Source organism: Zalophus californianus, chromosome 4, assembly GCF_009762305.2.
Source record: "Zalophus californianus isolate mZalCal1 chromosome 4, mZalCal1.pri.v2, whole genome shotgun sequence".
In the NCBI taxonomy this organism is placed as follows: domain Eukaryota; kingdom Metazoa; phylum Chordata; class Mammalia; order Carnivora; family Otariidae; genus Zalophus; species Zalophus californianus.
The window spans coordinates 191,479,408-191,499,659 of NC_045598.1; the positions used below are offsets into that span (position 1 = coordinate 191,479,408).

At 46.5% G+C, this 20,252-nt stretch overlaps 1 protein-coding gene across 6 annotated transcripts in view; it reads right to left on the bottom strand.

Moving 5' to 3' along the window:
• LOC113938308 (zinc finger protein 16-like) overlaps positions 1-20,252 on the bottom strand; it is a 37,211-nt gene that overhangs the window by 11,262 nt on the left and 5,697 nt on the right. Inside the window, exons 2-3 of one of the 6 annotated variants that reach the window (XM_027623703.1) lie at positions 17,059-17,187; positions 3,242-3,446 (exon numbers count right to left, since the gene is read on the bottom strand). In XM_027623703.1, the coding sequence (XP_027479504.1) occupies positions 3,242-3,446; positions 17,059-17,109 (256 nt within the window). In that variant the 5' untranslated portion in view covers positions 17,110-17,187. Of the gene's footprint in view, positions 1-3,241; positions 3,447-6,230; positions 6,567-17,058; positions 17,188-20,252 lie in introns of those variants that run through there. The other 5 variants (XM_035727157.1, XM_035727156.1, XM_035727159.1 and 2 more) reach the window with 5 other exon arrangements.

Here is a 20,252-nt window from a genome sequence, read left to right on the forward strand (position 1 = left end):
GCTTTTATTTATCTGGAAATATCTGGGAATATCATTTTGAAGGGTCATTTTGCCACATATGGAATTCTTGGTTGACAGTTTTTTCTCTCTCAGCACTTTAAATGTCATCCCACTGCCTTCTGGCCTCCATGGGTTCTGATTAGAAAGTGGCTGCTAATGTAATTCAGGATCCCTTATATGAGATGGGCTGCCTCTTTTGTTTTCAAGATTCTGCCTTTGACAGTTTGATTATAATGAGTCTTGATGTGAATCTCTTTGAATTTATCCTAGTTGGAGTTTGTTGAGCTTGCTGAATGTATAGATTCATGTCTTTCATCAAATTTGAGATGTTTAGGCCATTGTTTCTTCAAATATTCTTTTTGCCCCTTTCTCTCTCTCTTCTATAATGTGTATGTTGGTTTGAGTGATGCTATCCTACAGGTCTGTTAAACCCTCTTCACTTTTCTTTAACCTTTATTCTTCCTGCTTCTCAAGACTGAATAATTTCAATTGTCCTATCTTCAAATACGCCTGCTCAAATCTGCTGTTGAATCCCTCTAGTGAATTCATTTCAGTTATTTTAACTTTCAACTCTAGAATTTCTGTTCTAGTTCTTAAAAAAAAAGATTTATTTATTTGAGAGAGAGAGAGAGAGAGAGCACACAAGTCGGGGCGGGGAGGGAGAGGGAGAAGCAGACTCCCCACTGAGCAGAGAGCCTGATGCGGGGCTCGATTCCAGGACTCCAAGATCATGGCCTGAGCTGAAGGCAGACGCTTAACCAACTGAGTCACCCAGGCGCCCCTGTTCTAGTTCCTTTCTATAATTATATAAATTGTATACTTATAATTGTATAAATTTAAAATCTCTTGATATTCTCATTTTGTTTGTACATTGTTTTCCTGGTTTCTTTTAGCTCTTTAAGCACATTTAAGACAGTTGGTTTACAGTCTGTCAACCATCTGTGCTTTTTCAGGGACACTTTCTGCCAAATAATTTTTTCCCTTTGAATGGGCCGGCCTTATTTTCCTTTTTCTTTGTATTCTTGGTTATTTTTTTTGTTAAAAACTGGACATTTGAATATTTATCGTGGTAACTCTGTAAATCAGTCTCTCCCTCCTCCAGGCTTTGCTGTTACTGATTGTTGAAGGTTACAGTCAATTGTTCATTTAGTGACTTTCTGAATAAGTTTTGCAAACTAAAACTAGTCTGTCATGCGTGGTCACTGAGGTCTCTTTCTTTAGCTTGTGTTCAGCTAGTGTTTTGACAGAGATTTCCTTGAACACTAACAGTAAATGAAAAGTAATACACCTCTCCCAGCCTTTGTGCTAGGGTGCTACTTTAACACTACATATAACTATCTTAGCTTCCGGCTTTTATTGCCTTAGATATGAGCCAGAGGTGAAGCTGTGATCTTCAGAGGTCTTTTCTGAGCATACACCCTGTCCTGGGCATGTATGCGGTTTTCTGAACTCTCCGATATACAAGGTGCTTTTGAATGCCCTCGTTTCCCTAGCTTTCCCTCCTAGGCTTTAGGTGGCTGACTGTACTGTTAACTGCTGTCCCAGGTGGCTGTGGGGTTTTAGCTCCCCTACAATGTTTCTGAACCCAGGGCTTTTGTGCCCTAAGTTCTGAGTATGGCAAAACAGAGACAAACATTTTGCATCAGTCCATTATCCAGTCCCACACAGGTTAGGACAAACAATAAGTTCTGAGTAATATATTCTCTGCTCCCTTTGGAATTAGGGACCACGATCCCACACTGGGAACACAAGCCGCTCACTTTAAAACTGCCACTGAGCCAGGGGGAGTGTTTGGGGGCAAGAGCAAGTAAAAACACCACAAAGCTTTCCTACCATTTTTAAGTGGCCTTTTTCTTGATTTAGCATTTACCTGGTTGTTGTAAACCTGTTTTCTAGATTTAGATTCTTGACAAAGTTGGTCCTGGCACTTTCTGCTTGCTTTTTTTTTTGAGGGGGGTGGGGAGGACTGGGTATTTGGAACTATGTACTCCACCATTTTGTTCCACAGTGGCTTTTTAAACATTACCATTAATCTAGTTTTTTCTTTCCTTTCTTTTTAACGGAATAGAGCCTGTCCTCCCACACCATTCTCTGCCCAGCATACCATTAACCATTTGGTTCACATTCTGCCTCTGCCTGGGGGTAGTCAGCAGGCCTGTCTCTCAGGGCGACTTCTTGGGACCTCATCACGTCTCTATCTCCTAACACTCTCCTGCTCCAACATACCCAGGATGGCCTTGTACTACCTCTGCCTGTTGGGGGAGGTCATCAAGAGGATGTGACCGCTGGTTGGTTCGTGAGCTGGATCCAGGTGACTGGAGGCTCCCCATCCTTTTCCCTGTCCTTGAACGTACATTCTGCTTGCCTTCCCTGCTCCCAGAAGCTGCCCCAAGGACACAGCGCTGAGACAGTGATGTGCTGCTGTGACCATCGAGACAGTGTATGTAACTAAATCCAGTTAGGGCCACTATATCAACTTTTAAGATTTGGCAGGTGGACACTAGGGTCTACTCGTATTGCAGCCACCCAAGACAAGCCTCTTAAATAAGTTCCCTTGATTATTAAACTGTCACCTACCAACCTGGGTGGCAGGCCTTGTTCTTCAGACTCTCCCCTCCATGTACAGAGGCCAGTTTAAGTTATACCTGGGAAGTTCGTGAGGTATGCGAACAAACACTGCCATTAGCCCAAACTTCTCTGGCCACAAAGTCTGACTAGGGTACTCTGCCCAAGAGTGTCCTCTTGTAAAACAGCCACCATCAAATCGCAGTAAGGAAAACTAACACTGAGTAACCATCCTAATCACTGCTGAGGGGTCCACAGAAAAGGCAAGCTAGTTGAGGGCTCTTCAGGAAAGGACTCTCTAGTAGAGTTCCGAAGTGGATGGGAATGGCTAGGCAGTGTGAATGCAGACAGAAGGGAGTAGATCACGGCCTGAATTAGGGCTGTACCCTAAATGCAGGGGACTAACACCAGCCTGGTAGTTGGGATGCAGGGCTCAGCTAGCAGCCATCATATCACACCCCTCTATGTCAGGTGGGGAAACACAGTGTCCTGCTCAGGCACCCAGACACCCTGGGGCCAGGCCAAATTCCTCTCTGATCTCTAGCCTTGGTCCTCAAGTCCATGGGGCACCCCATCCCTAATGATGACATGGATGCCTCCTGGGGGTAAGCACAGGGTGACATGCACAAAGTCCCTCCAGAATGAGGGCAACCAGTGGGGAACTTGCTCCCAGTACCTGGCTGCTGATGGTGAGAGGGGGTGGTTCCTGGCTCAGTGTAGCCACAGCAGTGGGGATCATGGAGTGCAGATCCAGCGTGGGTCACAACAGAAGCATCATTCACACAGGCCTGGGCTGCAGGGATCCAAGGGGATGGTCCAGGAACTGAGGGCTCCATTTCTGCCTCTTCAGAGCGAGCTCTGAGGCTGGGCATGGCTGGGACCTGGAGACCAGCAAGGATACAGGTGAGTGTACAGAGGAGCTAGCTCCAGAGATCCATACTCCCACCAGGCAGGGGTCTCTTCCACCCCTACAGCCTGAGACCTGATGTAGACCTGGTGCTAGGTCTCAGGGAAGGGGTAAGATGCTGACCTCAGGGCAAGGTGAGCACATGGTGTCCCATGGGCACCCCTAGAAGGGCCCAGGGCTGCCATGATAGGAGAACAGCCCCACAGAGCCTGCACCCATGGTGGGCCCACCCCTCATTCCTGACACAATGTCCTGAAGGTGGAACATCAGATCCATTCACAGTGGAGTAGCAACTCCGGCAGTTGGGCAGCTAGGGGCAGCCTGTGCCTCAGAGGTGCACATGGTCATCATAGTGTCTGAGTTGTGGGTCCTCCCCTCCCCTCCCCCAGCAGCATCCACACTGAGGTCTCCACCATCCTGAGCCGTCTCCCCACTGCACCAGGGGCTCCCTCCTAGGCTCCTTATCTCCCTCTTCATGTTGGTACCTCAGGGTTCACTTTTGAACCTACACCAACTTCCTTGGTTAAAGAAGGCGTCAACACCCTTATCCTGTGAAGATTCCCAAGCTTGGGGTCATTTCCAGCTCTAAATGCTCCTTCCGAGGAGATACAATACTCCCACTGATACATGATGGGTTCCCCATAAGGACCAAATTAGTGATTCCCCCACCCCACCTACTACCCCTACTACCCTGTCTCTGCAAATGCACCATGCCCTGCTCAGTGGCCCACCCACACTGTGGCAATTCCCTTTGGCCCCTTATTCACACTGCACTACTGACAGAAGTGCACAGTGGACACTGCCTGCCTACTGGGTAGTATGTAGTATAAGCCCTGACAGTTGTTTTGTTTTTTTTGTAAAGCAAGTGCCTGAATTAAGCTTTGATGCTGAAGCATCCACTGCAAACAGGCATCCATTTCAAAGATGGAATAAATGCCAGCCACTGGACTAGATAAAGAGCCAGGCCACCTCCCCTGACAGCCTCCTTTGTTTTGGAAATCTTGTTTGATTCTGATTACTGGCCATTTGGACCACTTGTTATTTTCCTCTTCCTGTGCTTTAAATTCCCACTCTTATGTTTTATTTTATTAAGAAGATTTTATTTGTTCATTTGAGAGAGAGAACACGCACGTGAACCAGTGTGGCGGAGGGGCAGAGGGAGAGGGAGAAGCAGACTCTCTGATGAGCGGGGAGCCTGACTCAGGGCTCAATTCCAGGACCCCGAGATCATGACCTGGGTCTGAAGTCAGATACTTAACCAACTGCCAGGCACCCCTCCCCTCCACTCTTATGTTTTAAATTCACCAATAAAGAGTGAGCCCATGAAACCCTAGGTCTCTACCCTCGACCTCAATAAAAGCAGAAATCCAGGCCAGTGCACCTCTCTCTCCTTACTGGAAACCTCACTGTGTGGCCCCAGGTGTGCTAATTTGCAGGGCCTGTAAGTAATAAATCTTCATTTTTTGAAAATTTCCTTGTTGCTGAAGGGCAATTTGCAATCATAGTAAGAACCACATGGGTTGGTCCAACCAAATCATTGGTTTTTGACAGGCTGAGACCAGCACGAAACAGAGGCAGCAAGAAAGGAGCAGAGCCCTGGGGCAGGCAGGCATTTAAACCAGGCCCAGGGAAGGGGGCTTAGGCAATGCCTGGTTAGAAAGGTAGAACAAGGGGCAAAGGTGTGGAGAGAGCTCAGAGACAGGGTCACTGGGGTACAGACTATCAGAGGCCATGGCTGCCTGACAGTGAGGCACCGGCCACGTTTCTATATTAGGACAGACAGAACTAACCTGACACGGATGCTCAGAGGAACGGTGCAGAGAAGATTCAAAGCAGGGAGAGCACTGACTTAAGGTGTCTGTCAGCAGAACAAAGCACATGTTGCTTCCATGGGGGGGGGGGGGGATGTCCGTCACTTTCCCTCTCCCAAAGGGACAGTCATTTGCAATATTCATTCACTTTATTTTAAAATTCTTTAATTATCACTGTCACTGAATGGGGGCACCGTCACATGGCTCAAAATTCAAAGGCAAAAAAGGACTTACGGTGAAACACTCCCAGCCAGCCAGCTACTCTGCTCCCCTTCCCAGTTGCTAATGTACCCTTCCAGAATATTCCATGCTCGTTTTACATCTTGTTTTTCTCACCTCAGTGTATGTGGGATCTTGCCCTGGAGGACACAGACCGAATCTGTGATAAACAGAATGCCCCTCAGCACCCATGTGCACATCCCAAACCCTGGAACCCGTGGATATGGTATACTACACGGCAAAGGTGGCCGTGCAGAGGGGATTACCTTGGTGGACCCAATCTAATTACATGAACCCTTGCTGGCTCTGGGGTGCAAGGTCCCTGTGCAAGGATTGGGGCCTCAGGAACTAAGGACAGTCAGCAAAGAAACACACTTCAGTACAATAACCTCAAGGAATTCGATTCTGCCAACGAGCCTGGAAGCAGATTCTCTTGGCTAGGAGCTCAACAGGGTGCTAAGCAGAGACACCAGCCCACCGCAGGCATCCACGGGGTGGGCATGGCTCACCCCTCAGCTCCACTCACACGGGGGAGAATAAACTCCTCCCTGTCCCCAGAGCCTCTTCGCCACCTGGAGGGTGGCTGCACCAGCCGGGGCCTCCAGGCAGGACACCTGGCGCGGAACGACCACCTCACTTCTCACACAGCTCAGTACAGCTCTGAGGTTCGCACCCAAGTCCTGAGGCCCCTCCTCCACGCCGACCCCCACGCGCCAGACACCACTCACCGCACACCTGCCCCGTCGCCACGCGGTCCCGCGGCCAGGCTCCAGGGCGAGTCAGGATCCGCCGTCCCGGGCGCTCTCCGGGTGATGCCCCTGCGCCCGCTCCCGGAGGCGCCCTCCGAGGCCCCCAACCCCGCCCAGGCCGAGCAGCCCCAGCGCCTCTGACCACGACGCCCTGCCTAGACCCCTGGAGGCCGGCACCCACCGCGGGGTCTTCGGAGTCACGCGGGAGCGCGCTCCACAACGCGGAGGCTTCACCTGCGCGTTCTCCTTCCCTCCCGGGGTCGCTCCGGCCGCCGCGCGACGCCGCAGGACTCCCGCGGCTCTGCCCAGACACGGGCCCCGGAAATCCCTCCCCCGACCCTCCCCCGACTTCCGGGCCAGCGTCGCCGCTCTAGGCGGCGGAGGCCCGGCGACTTGGGGTTCCCCGCTCCTGGGGGCGCGGAGCCGGAGCTCCGCGGACCTAAGCGAGGCCGGAGCGCGCTGGTGACTAGATGTGAAAAGGCCGGGGTTAGAAATGCAGGAGAACGAGAAATGCCGCTGTAGTGGGACTTGTGTACACAGTTCCTGGAATCGGAACGGACTGCAGCTTGGTGGAAACGTGAGGGCTCACGTGGGAGAACTGAATCCCTCCATCAGTGAATGATTCGGCAGACGGATGGAAAAACTCAAATTCCTTAAATAGGAAATACACATTTCGTGGGATTGCTCATGGAACATTTACCGAAACTGATTATACACTTAGATATAAAGAATGCGAATGTTTTAAGATGCATTTGACAGGAAGATTATCCAAATTAGAAATATATAATAAAAAGTTGACAAAAACCCCTTAAGTATTGGAATTTACGAAACACTGTCTACATAACCTTTTAATCAACATGATAGTAGGTGGAAAATTACAGACTATAAAGCAATCGAAAGCATTCTCACACCTATGGAACCCAGTATAAAGTAAAATATATAAAATTCACTGAATGTTTTTCAGAGAAAAATATATAATGTATTCATAAAATAAAGGAAAATTTCAACTTCTAATGTTTGTGGGCCCTGCATGGGCTCTCGGGGAAGCTATACTGTTAACATTTATCAGAGTCATCAAAACGTAAGAGCATGGGTTCAGTTTCTACTCGGAGCACACTACATATCTGTCAGTAAGGGACAGGCGGGGCTAGGTAGGGAGAGATAGGTAGGGGGCTCTGTGATCAGGCTTACCAAAAATTCTAGAAATGCTGAGGCATAAAGAAACCAGAGGTAAGGGAACGTGACTAGACCATCTGGTTTGTCTTAAACACCAGAGAGGAGATACTCAAAGGAGAAGTAATCATGGTGCTATCAGTGGTGACATCAAGAAGATTCAAGTTCCTTGGTCAGTTTTCTATAAAAGACCATAAAAGCCCTCAGTGGCAACCCGTTGGGGACCTCTCTAGAGAGCTTTCTTTCTGTTCTCACCTTCACTAAAAAGCTATGACTTCACCCTTTTGTGCAAGATTCATTCTTCAACTCCTTGAGACAAGAACTCTGCAACCCTGTAACACCTGCTTCATTTATAAATAACCTAAAAGGGAGCATTCCATACATAAAGAGAAGAGTAAAACAAAAACAAAAACCTCCCTGGTTCCCATGAGATTAAGGTCCTACAGCTCTGCATGTACTCAAAACTCAAGAAAACCGCTGTAACTCTCTGAAATGTCTTCTAGTGATTAGTAACTTCTTACGTAAAAAAAAGTATATAACCCTGCAACCAATGTTCCTCCCCCTCCCCCACTCTCTTCTTTGTTGTTTCTGTTGTTGCTTTAAGTAGTTTCCACCGGATGTGGGACAAAGCATTCTCTTCTTTATGGATATTCTGTATGGGGGAAGCTGTCCTAACTTGGGCTCAAATAAACTCTCTTTAAGAGACTCTATCAGTTTTGTTAGTATTGCATCAACAGTATAAATATATTGCCTTAAATACTTTTTCATTATTAAAGAAGACAAAAGGGTGTATATTCAGAAGTCAGGAAAAAAAATACATTTCTCTGCACAAGCAATAACCAACAAGATAATGTAACAAAAAATGAAATGTACTCCATGATAGCAACAAAAACTACAAAATGCTGGGTAATTAAGAAAGAGCACTCAAGACCTCTGTGGAGCACTCTGAAACTCTAGTAAAGGACGCAGAAGATGATCTTAGTAAATGGAGAGATATCTCTTGCTTTTGGATTAGGCAACTTAATATATCAAAGATGTAAATTTCCCCCCAATATAACCTATAAATTCACTGCAATCTAGTCAAAGTTCTACTTGGTTAGGAGGAAACTCAAAATGTGTGTGGAAAAAGAAAAGTCGTTGAATAGCCAAACCAACCTAAAAAGGGAAAGGGAGGGTATGCTATTACTCTTGACAGAAGAATCGACTGACAGCGAAGCGGGACAGCAGAGAGATCAGTGTCAGACTTTTGTGGAGGCAGAAATTCAACAGATGATAAACGTGGCACAACAACCAATGGCAAAAGAGTAGATTCTTTGGTAGAAGTATTGAGAAAGTGAGCTCACTCAAAGAGAAAAACAGAACCAGATCTCTACTTAACACACACAATGGTAGTCTCTAAATGAACCAAAGACCTGATAGGAACAGAAATGAGGTTAGCAGGAAAAATACACAGGAAATATTGTTGAGACCCTGGGGTGAAAGAGATGCTCTGCTGATTAACGATCAGAGAAAGGCAAATTAAATGTCAGTGAGCTAATACTTCACACTACTGGGCCGGAGAAGTTAGAAGCCTGGATATCACTAGTATTAGCACTTGAGATTCAAATATTTTTCTCTCATGTAAAATCACAAATTTGTATGGCAGGTTCCCTAGGCAGTGACTGGGGACCCAAATCCTCCCCAACTGAGGATGTCCATCAGCTGCCTTGAAGGAGAAGAGGAGAGTAAGTAATAGGAATAATGAGCTCTGTTTGCCCAGTCTTTCTATATGGTCACCTGCTGCACCAGGATGCAGCCCCTGGTCAGGAGGAACAAGCCAAAGTCCTGTCCAGTCCTGAATGCAGCTCAGTCGAGTCCCTCTGGACAAGGTGCAGACTCTCCATCAGGTCCTGTCACTGGAGGGCAGGTCGTGTGCCCACACACACCCAACCTAGAGGTTGGAGAAGGAGAATGGGAAACATACAGCAGCATTCAAACTCTGCTTGGCAGGGCCCAAAGGTAAGTCTGAGATGTGGTTATTTAAATAAAACGGTGTGGTATTTGAATGAAAAGTTTTCACACACTTGTAAGCAAGCTTTGCAGTCATCTCTGTGCAGGGTCTGCAGAATCCTCCCATGGGCATCTCTGCATGAATGCTGGAGACCCTGTTCCTTGCGGGGAAGGGAGCTCTGGGATAGCAACCTGGTACCCAGACACAGATCTGGCAGGAGCTCCCTTGGCCCTGGGCCACATCAGGTCTGACTTGGCTCTCTGAGGCGGTGGTGTGTGTGTGTGTGTGTGTGTGTCCTTGTCCATAATATGCATGCCCAACTGCAAAGGAATGTGAGAGGCTACCCTAGCTGCAGCTGCCTGGCTTTGCAGGGGCTTCCTGATTGATAGCTGTGTCCCTGGGTCAGTTTCTTACATACACACTTCCATTCAGCTCCATATGGAAAGGCCCCATCTAGTCATGGGTTTAAGTCTGAGGATGCTTTTTTATTGGTTGGCCTCTATGTGCTCACCATTCTCCTTTCTCTCTCTCCAGCTCAAGGTGACTACCTTGAGTCCACTTGCACCGCCATATATCCCTCAAATATTTATAGAATGACCTTCCACAAATGAGACACAGGCCTACTCTCTATGGGCTGGGCTGTCTTCATGTCCTTTGGATCTGTGAGGTCACAAGGGTTCTGTGCTTAGAAGGGCTAGCACTTGGTTTAATGCTGGACTGACCCCTGTCATATGGCTAAGAGTATTTGAGAGGAATGTGGGGCACAGACTTGGCTGCCTCTTAAGAGCCTTGCTTTCTCAAAGCTTCATGTGGGGTTCAGAAGAGGACGGCATTTTCAGCCTTGTGGGGCCTTCTTAACAGACTCACAGATCGCAGGCCACAGGCAGAGGGAAACCCCCTTGTCCAGCTGTCCTCTCCTCCGTCTGCCTTCCTCTAGCCTAAGTCTCTCTAGGTGAGCTTTGCTGAAAGTGGCAAGAAGTAACCAACACTCGCCAACATTCTGAACTATTTTTAACCATTTCCTCTAGGGCTATAGTTTTAGTCACATGCAATCTACTCCTCATACACCACAAGCAAGAGTCATACCAAACGCTTTTTCATGCATAGCAAGGGTCACCAGCTTTCCACCTGTAAAATCTCTGTCCTGACTGGCTGATCATTAAGCCAACTCCACATGTATTAGGTTCTATTTTGGTACCAGCCTGCTCCCAGGTATCAAGTTCTGAATTAGTTAGAACAAAGCTTAGTTGATGTAAAGAGGCTCAAAACCAACATTGGCTTCAGCAGGCACAGGGCTGTTTCTGTCTCCTGTGATAGTCCATGTGGGTGTGGTGGCTGTCCTCCTGAAGCTGGAAGGGCACAGGCCCCTTCTACCTGAGGATTCTACCCTCCTCAAGGCATCTTCATGGCTAAAAATGATGCATTACCATGTCTCATTTCAGCCAGTGGGAAAAGGTGTTTTTGAGGACACACCAAGAAGATGTGCACATTCCTTCTGCATATGGCCCACATGTCACACCTCACTGCAGCACAGCTCAGAAACATCATTTTTTGCTTGGATGGGCAAGTGCTCAGCTAAATTTCCATCTCTATAAGGGACAGAGAGAAGGGACACTAAGGGAAAACCAGCAGGCTCTGTGCATCTACTATGAGAGAAAATAACACAGTAAATACTAAACCAGGAAGCAACATCAGAAAACACTAGAGGGAAAAACTGATAAAGATGCCCAACACAAGGTCTTATGAAAACACAGTAAAAACCCACCATAATGTGTCCAGGGGAAAGAACATTTGTATAGAATATGAGAGATCACTGGTCCCATGCTCTGCCCAGTTTTCTTCTCGAATGGGCCGCAAGTTCTTGTTGGGAGTTGGAGGTATAGGTTGGTGGTTAGGAAGTCACTATCTCATGGTCATTGGGAGTTTCTCAATTCAGCAGCTGACCATCTTTTATAGTGACAACACATTTATCTTTGTGGGGTTTTTTTTGTGTGTGTGACAGTTCAGATTGAAAAATTATGTTTTTCATCAAACTTGCAATAAAACTATTTCATTCTAGACCAATTCATGAGACAGTGTCATTTACTATAATACATAATAGGCAGACCTCTAATAAATTTATTGAGAATAAGTTATCTAATAAATTTAGAAAGAAAAGAAAGGGGAAAAAACTGAAACTGAGAATGGACCATAACAACTGCTGTGAAGTGCATTTCACATGACAAACTACATACTGAAGACTGAAATTTTCTTTTTCTTTTTTTTTAAAGATTTTATTTATTTATTTGAGAGAGAAAGAATGAGATAGAGAGAGCATGAGAGGGGGGAGGGTCAGAGGGAGAAGCAGACTCCCCACTGAGCAGGGAGCCCAATGCGGCACTCAATCCCGGGACTCCAGGATCATGACCTGAGCCAAAGGCAGTCGCTTAACCAACTGAGCCACCCAGGCACCCTTTCTTTTTTTTTTTAAAGATTTTATTTATTTATTTGAGAGAGAGACAGAGAGATAGTGAGAGAAAGCACAGGCAGGGGATTGGCAGGGGAGAGGGAGAAGCAGACTCCCCACTGAGCAAGGAGCCTGATGCGGGGCTCGATCCCAGGACCCTGGGACCATGACCTGAGCCGAAGGCAGATGCTTAACGAATTGAGCCACCCAGGCACCCCTGAAGCCTGAAAATTTCTGTTAGTGGTTGATTGTGACAACAAAAACAAAAAGCCATAAAACCAGATAAAAGCAAAAAATGAGGAAGAAATTGAGGAGAGTATAGCAAAAACTTGTTATGGACTGAATGTTTGTGTCCCCGCCCCCTAGATTCATATGTTGAAGCCCTAAACTCCAATGTGATAGTATTTGGAGGTGGGACCTTTGGAAGGTGATTAGGGTTAGATGAGGTCATGAGGATGGGGCCCTATGATGGGATTAGTGCCCTTGTAAGAAGAGGAAGAGAGACCAGAGCGTGTTCTCTCTCTCTTTCTCTTTCTCTCTCCCTCTTCCCCTCTCTTTCCCCCACTTCTCCCCTCTCCCCCTCCCTTCCTGCCACCCAGGTGAAGACAATGAAAAGCTGTCAGACTGAAAGCCAGGAAGAAAGCCCTCACTGGGGAACCAAATTGGCCAGCACCTTGACCTTGAACTTCCTAGCATCCAGAACTGTGAGAAATAAATTCTGTCTTTTAAGCCAGTCAGTCAATGGTGTCAAGTTATGGCAACCCAAGCTGACTAAAAAAGATTTTGGTACCAAAGAGTGGAGTGATGAATAACAAATACCTAAAAATGTGGAATTGGATTTGGCACTTGGCAGTGAGAAGAGTTGGCTAGAGATGTGGATGTTGAGGGTGATTCTGGTGAGAACTCAGGAAGAAAATGGGAGAGATGTAGAGAAAGCTTCCATCTTCTTGGAGAATACATAAATAATCATGAGTAGAATGATGGTAGCAATATGAATGGTAGAGGCCATCCTGATGAGGCCTCATATGGAAACAAGGGACATGCTATTGGAAACTGGAAGAAGGGTGATTCTGGTTATAAAGTGGCAAAGAACTTGGTTGAATTGTGTTCATGTTCTAGTCTTTTGTGGAAGATGGATTTGTGAGGAATTAAATTGGATACTTAGCTGAGGAGATTTCTAAGCAAAGTGTTGAAAGAGTGGCTTGGTTCTCCCGACTTCTTATAATAAAATGCAAAAAGAGAGAGATGAATTGAAGGAGGCATTGTTAAGCAAAAAAGAACCAGAACATTAAAAAATTGGAAAATTCCCAGCCTGTCCATACTGCAAAAAATGAGAAAGTGTGTTCAGAAGAGAACACCAGGAATGTGGCTGGATTATTACTTGATAAAGAGATTATGGGACATGAGCAAAAACACTGCCAATTTGCATTGAATGGGACAGAGATTGGACAAAATGAAGGAAGGCTGTCAGACTTCTAAGATCCTACAGGACTGAACCACAGAGCTACTAGGTTACAAATGTGCACCATTCTGCAAGACAAGGGAAGAATGACCCTAAAGGTGATATGGAGGTCATTATGGCTGCCTTCTCAGTTTCAAAGGGAACGCCCATTGCCTCGGTTTCAGCAGGCCTAACTGGCTGCCCGGAGCCTTGGGGAGCCCTCTGCAGAGCTTTCTGGAGCCTTCAGGATGCCACTCTGCCTGGCAGAGCCACAGAGGGGAGACTGCTGTCCTGGTGGATCTAGAGGGCAGAGGCCTGAACCCATAAGGATTATTCTTGTGCCTTAGATCTAATGATATTTTTCCTGCTAGGTTTTCAGTTTGCTTGGAACTCATCATCCCTTTCTTCCTTCCAATTCCCCCTTTTGGAATGGGAATGCCTATTCTATGCCTGTCCCACCATTGTCTTTTGGAAGCACATAGCTTATCTGGTTACATATGTTCTCAGCTGGAGAGGAATTTTGCCTCAGAATAAGTCATACCTCAGTTCTCACCTATACCTGACACAGATATTTAGATGAGATTTTGGAATTAGTCTTCAGAGTTGATGCTTGAATGAATTAAGACTTTAGGGACTGTAGGGATGGAATGAATGTATTTTGTATGCAAAAAGGACAAGAATTTTTGTGGGCCATGGAGGGCCATGGAGGGAATGCTAAGGACTGAATGTTTGTGTGCCCCAAATTCATATGTTGAAGCTCTGACCCCTTATGTGATAGTATTTGGAAGTGAGAACTTTGGAAGATGATTTGGTTACATGAGGTCATGAGAATGGGATTCCCACGATAGGACTAGTATTCTTATAGGAAGAAGAAGAGTATGCTCTGCTCCCTCTCTCACTCTGTCTCTCCATCCCTTCTCTCTCTCTCTGTCATGTGAGGACATGGTGACAAGTTAGCCATCTTCAAGTCAGGAAAAGGGCCCTCATCAAGAACCTGATCGTGATGGCACCCTGATCTTGGACTTTCCAGCCTCTAAAACTGTGAGAAATAAGTGTCTATTGTAAGTCACCCAACCTGACTAAGACACTAGTCAAATTTGCTTCAAATCTGGGTCTTATAGGTTTGCCACATTTAACTATCTTTCACAGACTAGAGAATTTCATATGGCAGAGGAGTCACCACACCTGAGTTCATCAGTCCTGAATTTTCCATATAAAAGATAAGTCAGCCTTCTTGAGTTGGGAGAGCCAATAAAATGATGAATATGTATGGAAATGAACATCAAAATTGATAAACCTTTAGCTATACTGACAAAGAAAAAAAAGAAAAGACTCAAACGATTAAAATTAGAAACAGAAATGGGGATATTACTTCCAATTTGACAGAAACAAAAAGGATTATGAGAGAGTGCTGTGAACAATTTTATGTCAACAAACTGGATAACCTAGATGAAATGGAAAAATTCCTAGAAACACACAATCTACTAAGGCTGAATCACAAAGAAATAGAAAATGTGAATAGACATAAAATAGGAGATGGAAACACTAACAAAAAAAAAAAAAAAAAGCTCTGGACTTGATGGCTTTACTGGTGAATGCTGCCAAACATTCAAAGAAGCATTGACACCAATTCTTCTTAAACCTCCCAGTACACTGAAGAGGAGGAACCACATCTTAACTTATTCCATGATACCAACCTAGCCAATCTGGAAAGACTACATATAGCATGATTCCAACTATAGGACATTTTGAAAAAGGCAAAACTATGTAAACAGTAAAAAGATCAGTGGTTTCCAGGGATAGAAGGGGGAGGGGTAAATAGGTGGAGCACAGATTTTTAGGGCAGTTAAATTCTCTATATGATACCATAATGATGGATATATGTCATTATACAGTTGTCCATATCCAAAGAATGTACAACAGCAAGAGTGAATTGAAATGTAAACTATGGCCTTTGAGTGAGTATGATGTGTTCTTATAGGTCCATCAATTGTAACAAATGTTCCAGTCTGTGGGGGATGTTGGTACTGGGTGAGGCTGTGATGTGTGGGAGTTTGAGGATATATGGGAACTCTCTGTACCTTCACCTCAATTTTTCAGTGAACCTAAAACTGAGCTAAAAAAACACAAACATCACTCAGGGAATGGAAACTAAGGCCCAACCTTAGTTTGAGATAGACTCTTGTCTTTGTCCCTTTCTTTCTCTTTTCCTTCCTTCCTTCCTTCCTTCCTTCTTCCTTCCTTCCTTTCCTTCCTTTCCTTCCTTCCCTCCTTCTTCCCCTCCCTTCCCTTCCCTTCTCTTCCCTTCCCTTTCCTTCTTTAAGCAGCCTCCACACCCAGCATGGAGCCCCTCATAGGGCTTGAACTCACAACTCCAAGATCAAGCTGTCTGAGCTGAGATCAAGAGTCAGGTGCTTAACTAACTGAGCCACCCATGCACCCTCCATTCCCACTTTTCTAAAGCAATTGCTGGTGCAGAGGACCATTCCCATCAGGGATTCTCTGATGAAATGGGAACATTATCAACCTATGAGAAAGGGTTGGTCAGGGCACAGGGTCAGATGTAGCCTAGGGCTTCTATCCAAAACTCAGAGCCCATATTCTTAGTGTGGTGGAGAGGTCCAGGGTAAAATCTGAACTGTGGATGGACTCCTTAAGAGAGTTCAGGACACCTAGTGGACAGGCTTCACACTGGTTCACCTTGCTATTTCAGGTGTCTGTGGGCCAACCTTCTCCTGGGGTCAGGGCTACCTGGAGGCCAGCACTGAACCTGAAAGACTGGCCACAAATGACTCCATCTGTCCCCAGGGAGCAGAATCCATAGAATGCAGCTCGTATGTTGCCCCAGATCTGACATCTGGGCCCCTTTTCAGTAGGGGACATGGAAACGTCAAGTGAGGACCAATGCAAAAAAATGCTCCCTTACCTGGGTTGGACAGGAAAGGATCAGTAGAAAGAGTTTTCATCACCTTTAAAATGAGTAACATGGAAACAACAGAGATCTCAACTAAGTTAATGTAGACAATCTTATGATTGCTGCTTGATTAGAATAAGGACAGCAAGAAACAGGCTCCAAACCCTCTTTTTGTCTTTTTTTTTTTTTTTTTTTGGTCTTTCAGCAGGAACACCGAGGCAGGAAGAAATGAGTGGGGGCTTTTAAAGTTGAGACTCTGCTGGCCAACCCTGGGCTCCCCCAGGTCTGACCTTCATCTCCCTCTCCACCAGGCCCAGGTCCCTCAAAATGGAGGATGCTAGTTCCTAGAGCCAGTCCTTCTCAGAAATCAGAGCTCCCTGAGGAGCTCATCAGGGAAAGAGAGACTTGGCACTCAGCTTGCTCTGCCCTGCCCTCTGTGGGAATAACACAGTGATGGAGCTGGGAAGGGGGTCTTACCCTCTAGGGACAGTGACACATAGTGGAAGAATTCTTGGATGTTTCAGAAGCAAAATTTGGGGGTCCTGGCTTTGGACAAGTTGTTCAGGTCCCTAATTTTTCAGACTCCTCCTTTGAGAGGGCACTTAGCCCCACATGACCACTTGGGATATGTGTGTGGAAGCACCTGTCCCATGACCCAGCAGTCACAGACTAAGCCTTACTGTTGTGGCCATTGACCCTTTGACCTTGAACACTAATTCCCAGGGGCACTCAGGGTTGAATTTTCAAGTAAAGAAGACATTCTGCTCAGGCTCCCACAGGGTCCTGTTGCTCCTCCCTTCAACACTACAAACTGTTCTTTTATTTCCCAGCTGTAAGGCTCACCTGAGAGGTCCTAAAGTGGCAGCGGACAGGCTTCCACCTCAGAAGAGTCATTTGTGCCCTCTGTTATTCTGGGGCTCCTCTCCCTAGCTTCCCCATGGATTTCCAGGGCCTGTGCAGCATGTGGTTGACCTGGGAGAGAGAAGCACAGGGAAAGGGAGGTGCCAGGAGCCACGAGGTGAGGGATAGAAGGACTATCAGAAATCAGGGATGTGGGGAAATGGGATACTTGCCAGCGCTGTCGGGCCTGTCTGCCCCCTACTCTCCAGGATGCTCTTCTCGTCTCTTGTCTCTTACGGGCAACTGTGCATGTGCCACTTTGAGGGTCAGAAGGTGGGAAGGTCTGTTGGGGGGGCGCCTGGGTGGCTCAGTCAGTTAAGCGTCTGCCTTTGGCTCAGGTTATGATCCCAGGGTCCTGGGATCGAGCCCCGCATTGGGCTCCGTGCTCGGTGGGGAGCCTGCTTCTCTCTCCCACTCCCCCTGCTTGTGTTCCCTCTCCCTCTCTCTCTCTGACAAATAAATTCTTTTTTTTTTTTAAAGGAAGGTCTATTGGGTGGGGTCACTGCGCACTCCTCATGGCTCCATTTTGGGGAGCCCCTTGCCTTTTGGCACCAGAGTTTGGCTCCCTCATAGTGCCAGTTGTATCACCACAGCCCCTCTCAAGAGCACCCCATTCTTGGTGTGGGGCCTTCAGTGTTCCTAGTTGCAACATCATGCTCTCCTCAAGCAGTTCCTCCTTTTGAGGATTAGACTCCATCACCCCAATGTCCCCACTGTGCCTCCAAAACTTCACTGCAGGTGTATGCACTGTACCTATCAGACCGCAGAGCCTGAGCTTTGTGAGCTCATGCCTTCCCATGGACTTTTCTCAGCTCACTTCCTTCTGCACCCTCCCTCTTTTTTTTTTTTTTTTTTTTTTAGGATTTTATTTATTTATTTGAGAGAGCAAGCAAGCATTCATGAGCGGGGGGGGGGGGGGGGGGGGGGGGGGGGGGGGGGGGCGGGGAGGGGCAGAGGGAGAGGGAGAAGCAGACTCCCTGCTGAGCAGGAGCCCGATGCGGGGCTCCATTCCAGGACCCTGAGATCATGACCTGAGTCGAAGGCAGACCCTTAACTGACTGAGCCACCCAGGTGCTCCTGCACTCTTCCTCTTGACCCTTACATAACCTTTCTTCGAAATTGGCCCTAACCCTTTCAGCTCAGGGTGTTCATAGAAGCCTGTCTGCCCCCATATGTGATCCTGCCCAGCGCAGCCCGGCTCCTGCCCCTATCCCACTCCCCACAGGGCTTTGCATGCAGTTCCAATGGATATCCTAGGTGTCAAATCCTGGGACACTTTTAGTCTTTATTATAAAGGATTTCTGTAGTATTTGGTACAGTTATCACCCCAGCCTTCAAATTTCTGTTTTGCTTCAATGTTACCAGGATCCTAATTTTAGTTTGATTCCACTAATGAGTTCCATTTCTCATTGATGGACTCCATTTCCTCTCTCTGCCCTCAATGATGCTTTTGCCCAGGCCCCAGCCCCTACCTTTTCACCCCAAATTTCTGCCAATCTAGAGACCCCAACATGGCCCAGAGCACCATCACTTCCTCACCTTCTTTCACATCTATCCCCATACAAGAAAACACCAACTTTACCTTGGTTGATGTACTCGGACACTTAAATAAGAAATGAGGGGTCATCTTTCATCTTATTTCTTCCTGTCTAAATCTGTGAGCACCTAGTCCTTCCAATTTTACCTCTTAAACATTTCTGGTATTTGTTCCTTCTCTTTCATGCTTATCACGAATTCAGTTCCTTATCACCTTTGTCCTGGATAATTCCTTTCAGTCTTAAGCAAATCTATCTGGCATTATCCTTTCACCTTGCTTATCCATTTCTCTACCATAGGTTCAGTTCTGTATCACCTTCACCCGAATTGACACATTCTCTTTTTCCATTTCCCTTCCACCAGTTAAATCCCATATACCTTATGTGGATCATCCCTACAACCTCCTCATTCTTTTCCCCACCACTAGGCTGCAACAGCCACTTCCCTGCTTCTAATCTTGGCTGATTAAAACAATTCCATAAAATTAGTTATCTGTCCAACACCCTGACATGATACTGCAGATGTATGCACTTGACCTATCAGACCGCAGAGCCTGAGCTTTGTGAGCTCATGCATTCCCATGGACTTTTCTCGGCTCACTTCCCTCTGCACCCTCCTTTTTTTTTTTTTTTTTTTTTAGGATTAAATACTCTCAAAGCTTTCAGCGCCCCCCCTTTTTTAATAACTGGTGCCCAACCCTGGTCCACAGGGTCCTGCATGGTTGGGAGCCTCAGCCTCAGCCTCTGCTTGCCTGGGACTCTGCACCCAGCACGAGAACTGTCCCTGTGCCTACACTCACCTGTGGTCATGACTGTCCTGGCCCCTTTCTCTCCCTTACTCCTCACTGCTGGCCAATGCCCCAGGCCCACTGAGACTTGGTCCTCCCTCCCTCTCTTACTCTTTACTTAGGGATGGAGGAGAGGGGAGGTGACATTACTGCTCCAACAGCCACAGATGGTATTTACTTTGAAAAATAAGGGAAGGGGAGCTGTAAATTCCCATGTGGGTGCAGAGGGAGGGCTGGGTTCTCAGAGGAGTGGGAGGTTGTTTTTAGCTACATAGTTTGTCTACTTGAGTGGTGTTTCCTTCATTTTGGTGGTTTGTAGGAAGTCTTTGTGTATGTGTTCTTTAAATTTTTTAAAAAAGATTTTATTTATTTGTCAGAGAGAGAGAGCATGCACATGAGCAGGCTCTCCACTGAGCAAGGAGCCCGACGTGGGACTCGATCCCAGGACCCTGAGATCGTGACCTGAGCCGAAGGCAGGTGCTTAACCGACTGAGCCACCCAGACGCCCCTGTGTGTGTGTTCTGATGAAGAAATTTGGAACAGATGATCAGGACCAGAGAAACTGCTGGGGGAAATGGAGAGATCTTGGTCAAAGGGTATAACCTTATAGTTACAAGATGAGTCAGTTCTGGGGATCTAATGTACAGCATGGTAATTATACTTAATAATACTGCATGTTGTACTTGAAATTTTCTGAGAATAGATCTTAAATGTTCTTATCACACAAAGAAAGGTGTGGAAAAACTGTGTGAGGTGATGGACGTGTTAATTAGCTTGATTGTGGTGATCATTTAACAATGTATAGTTATATTAA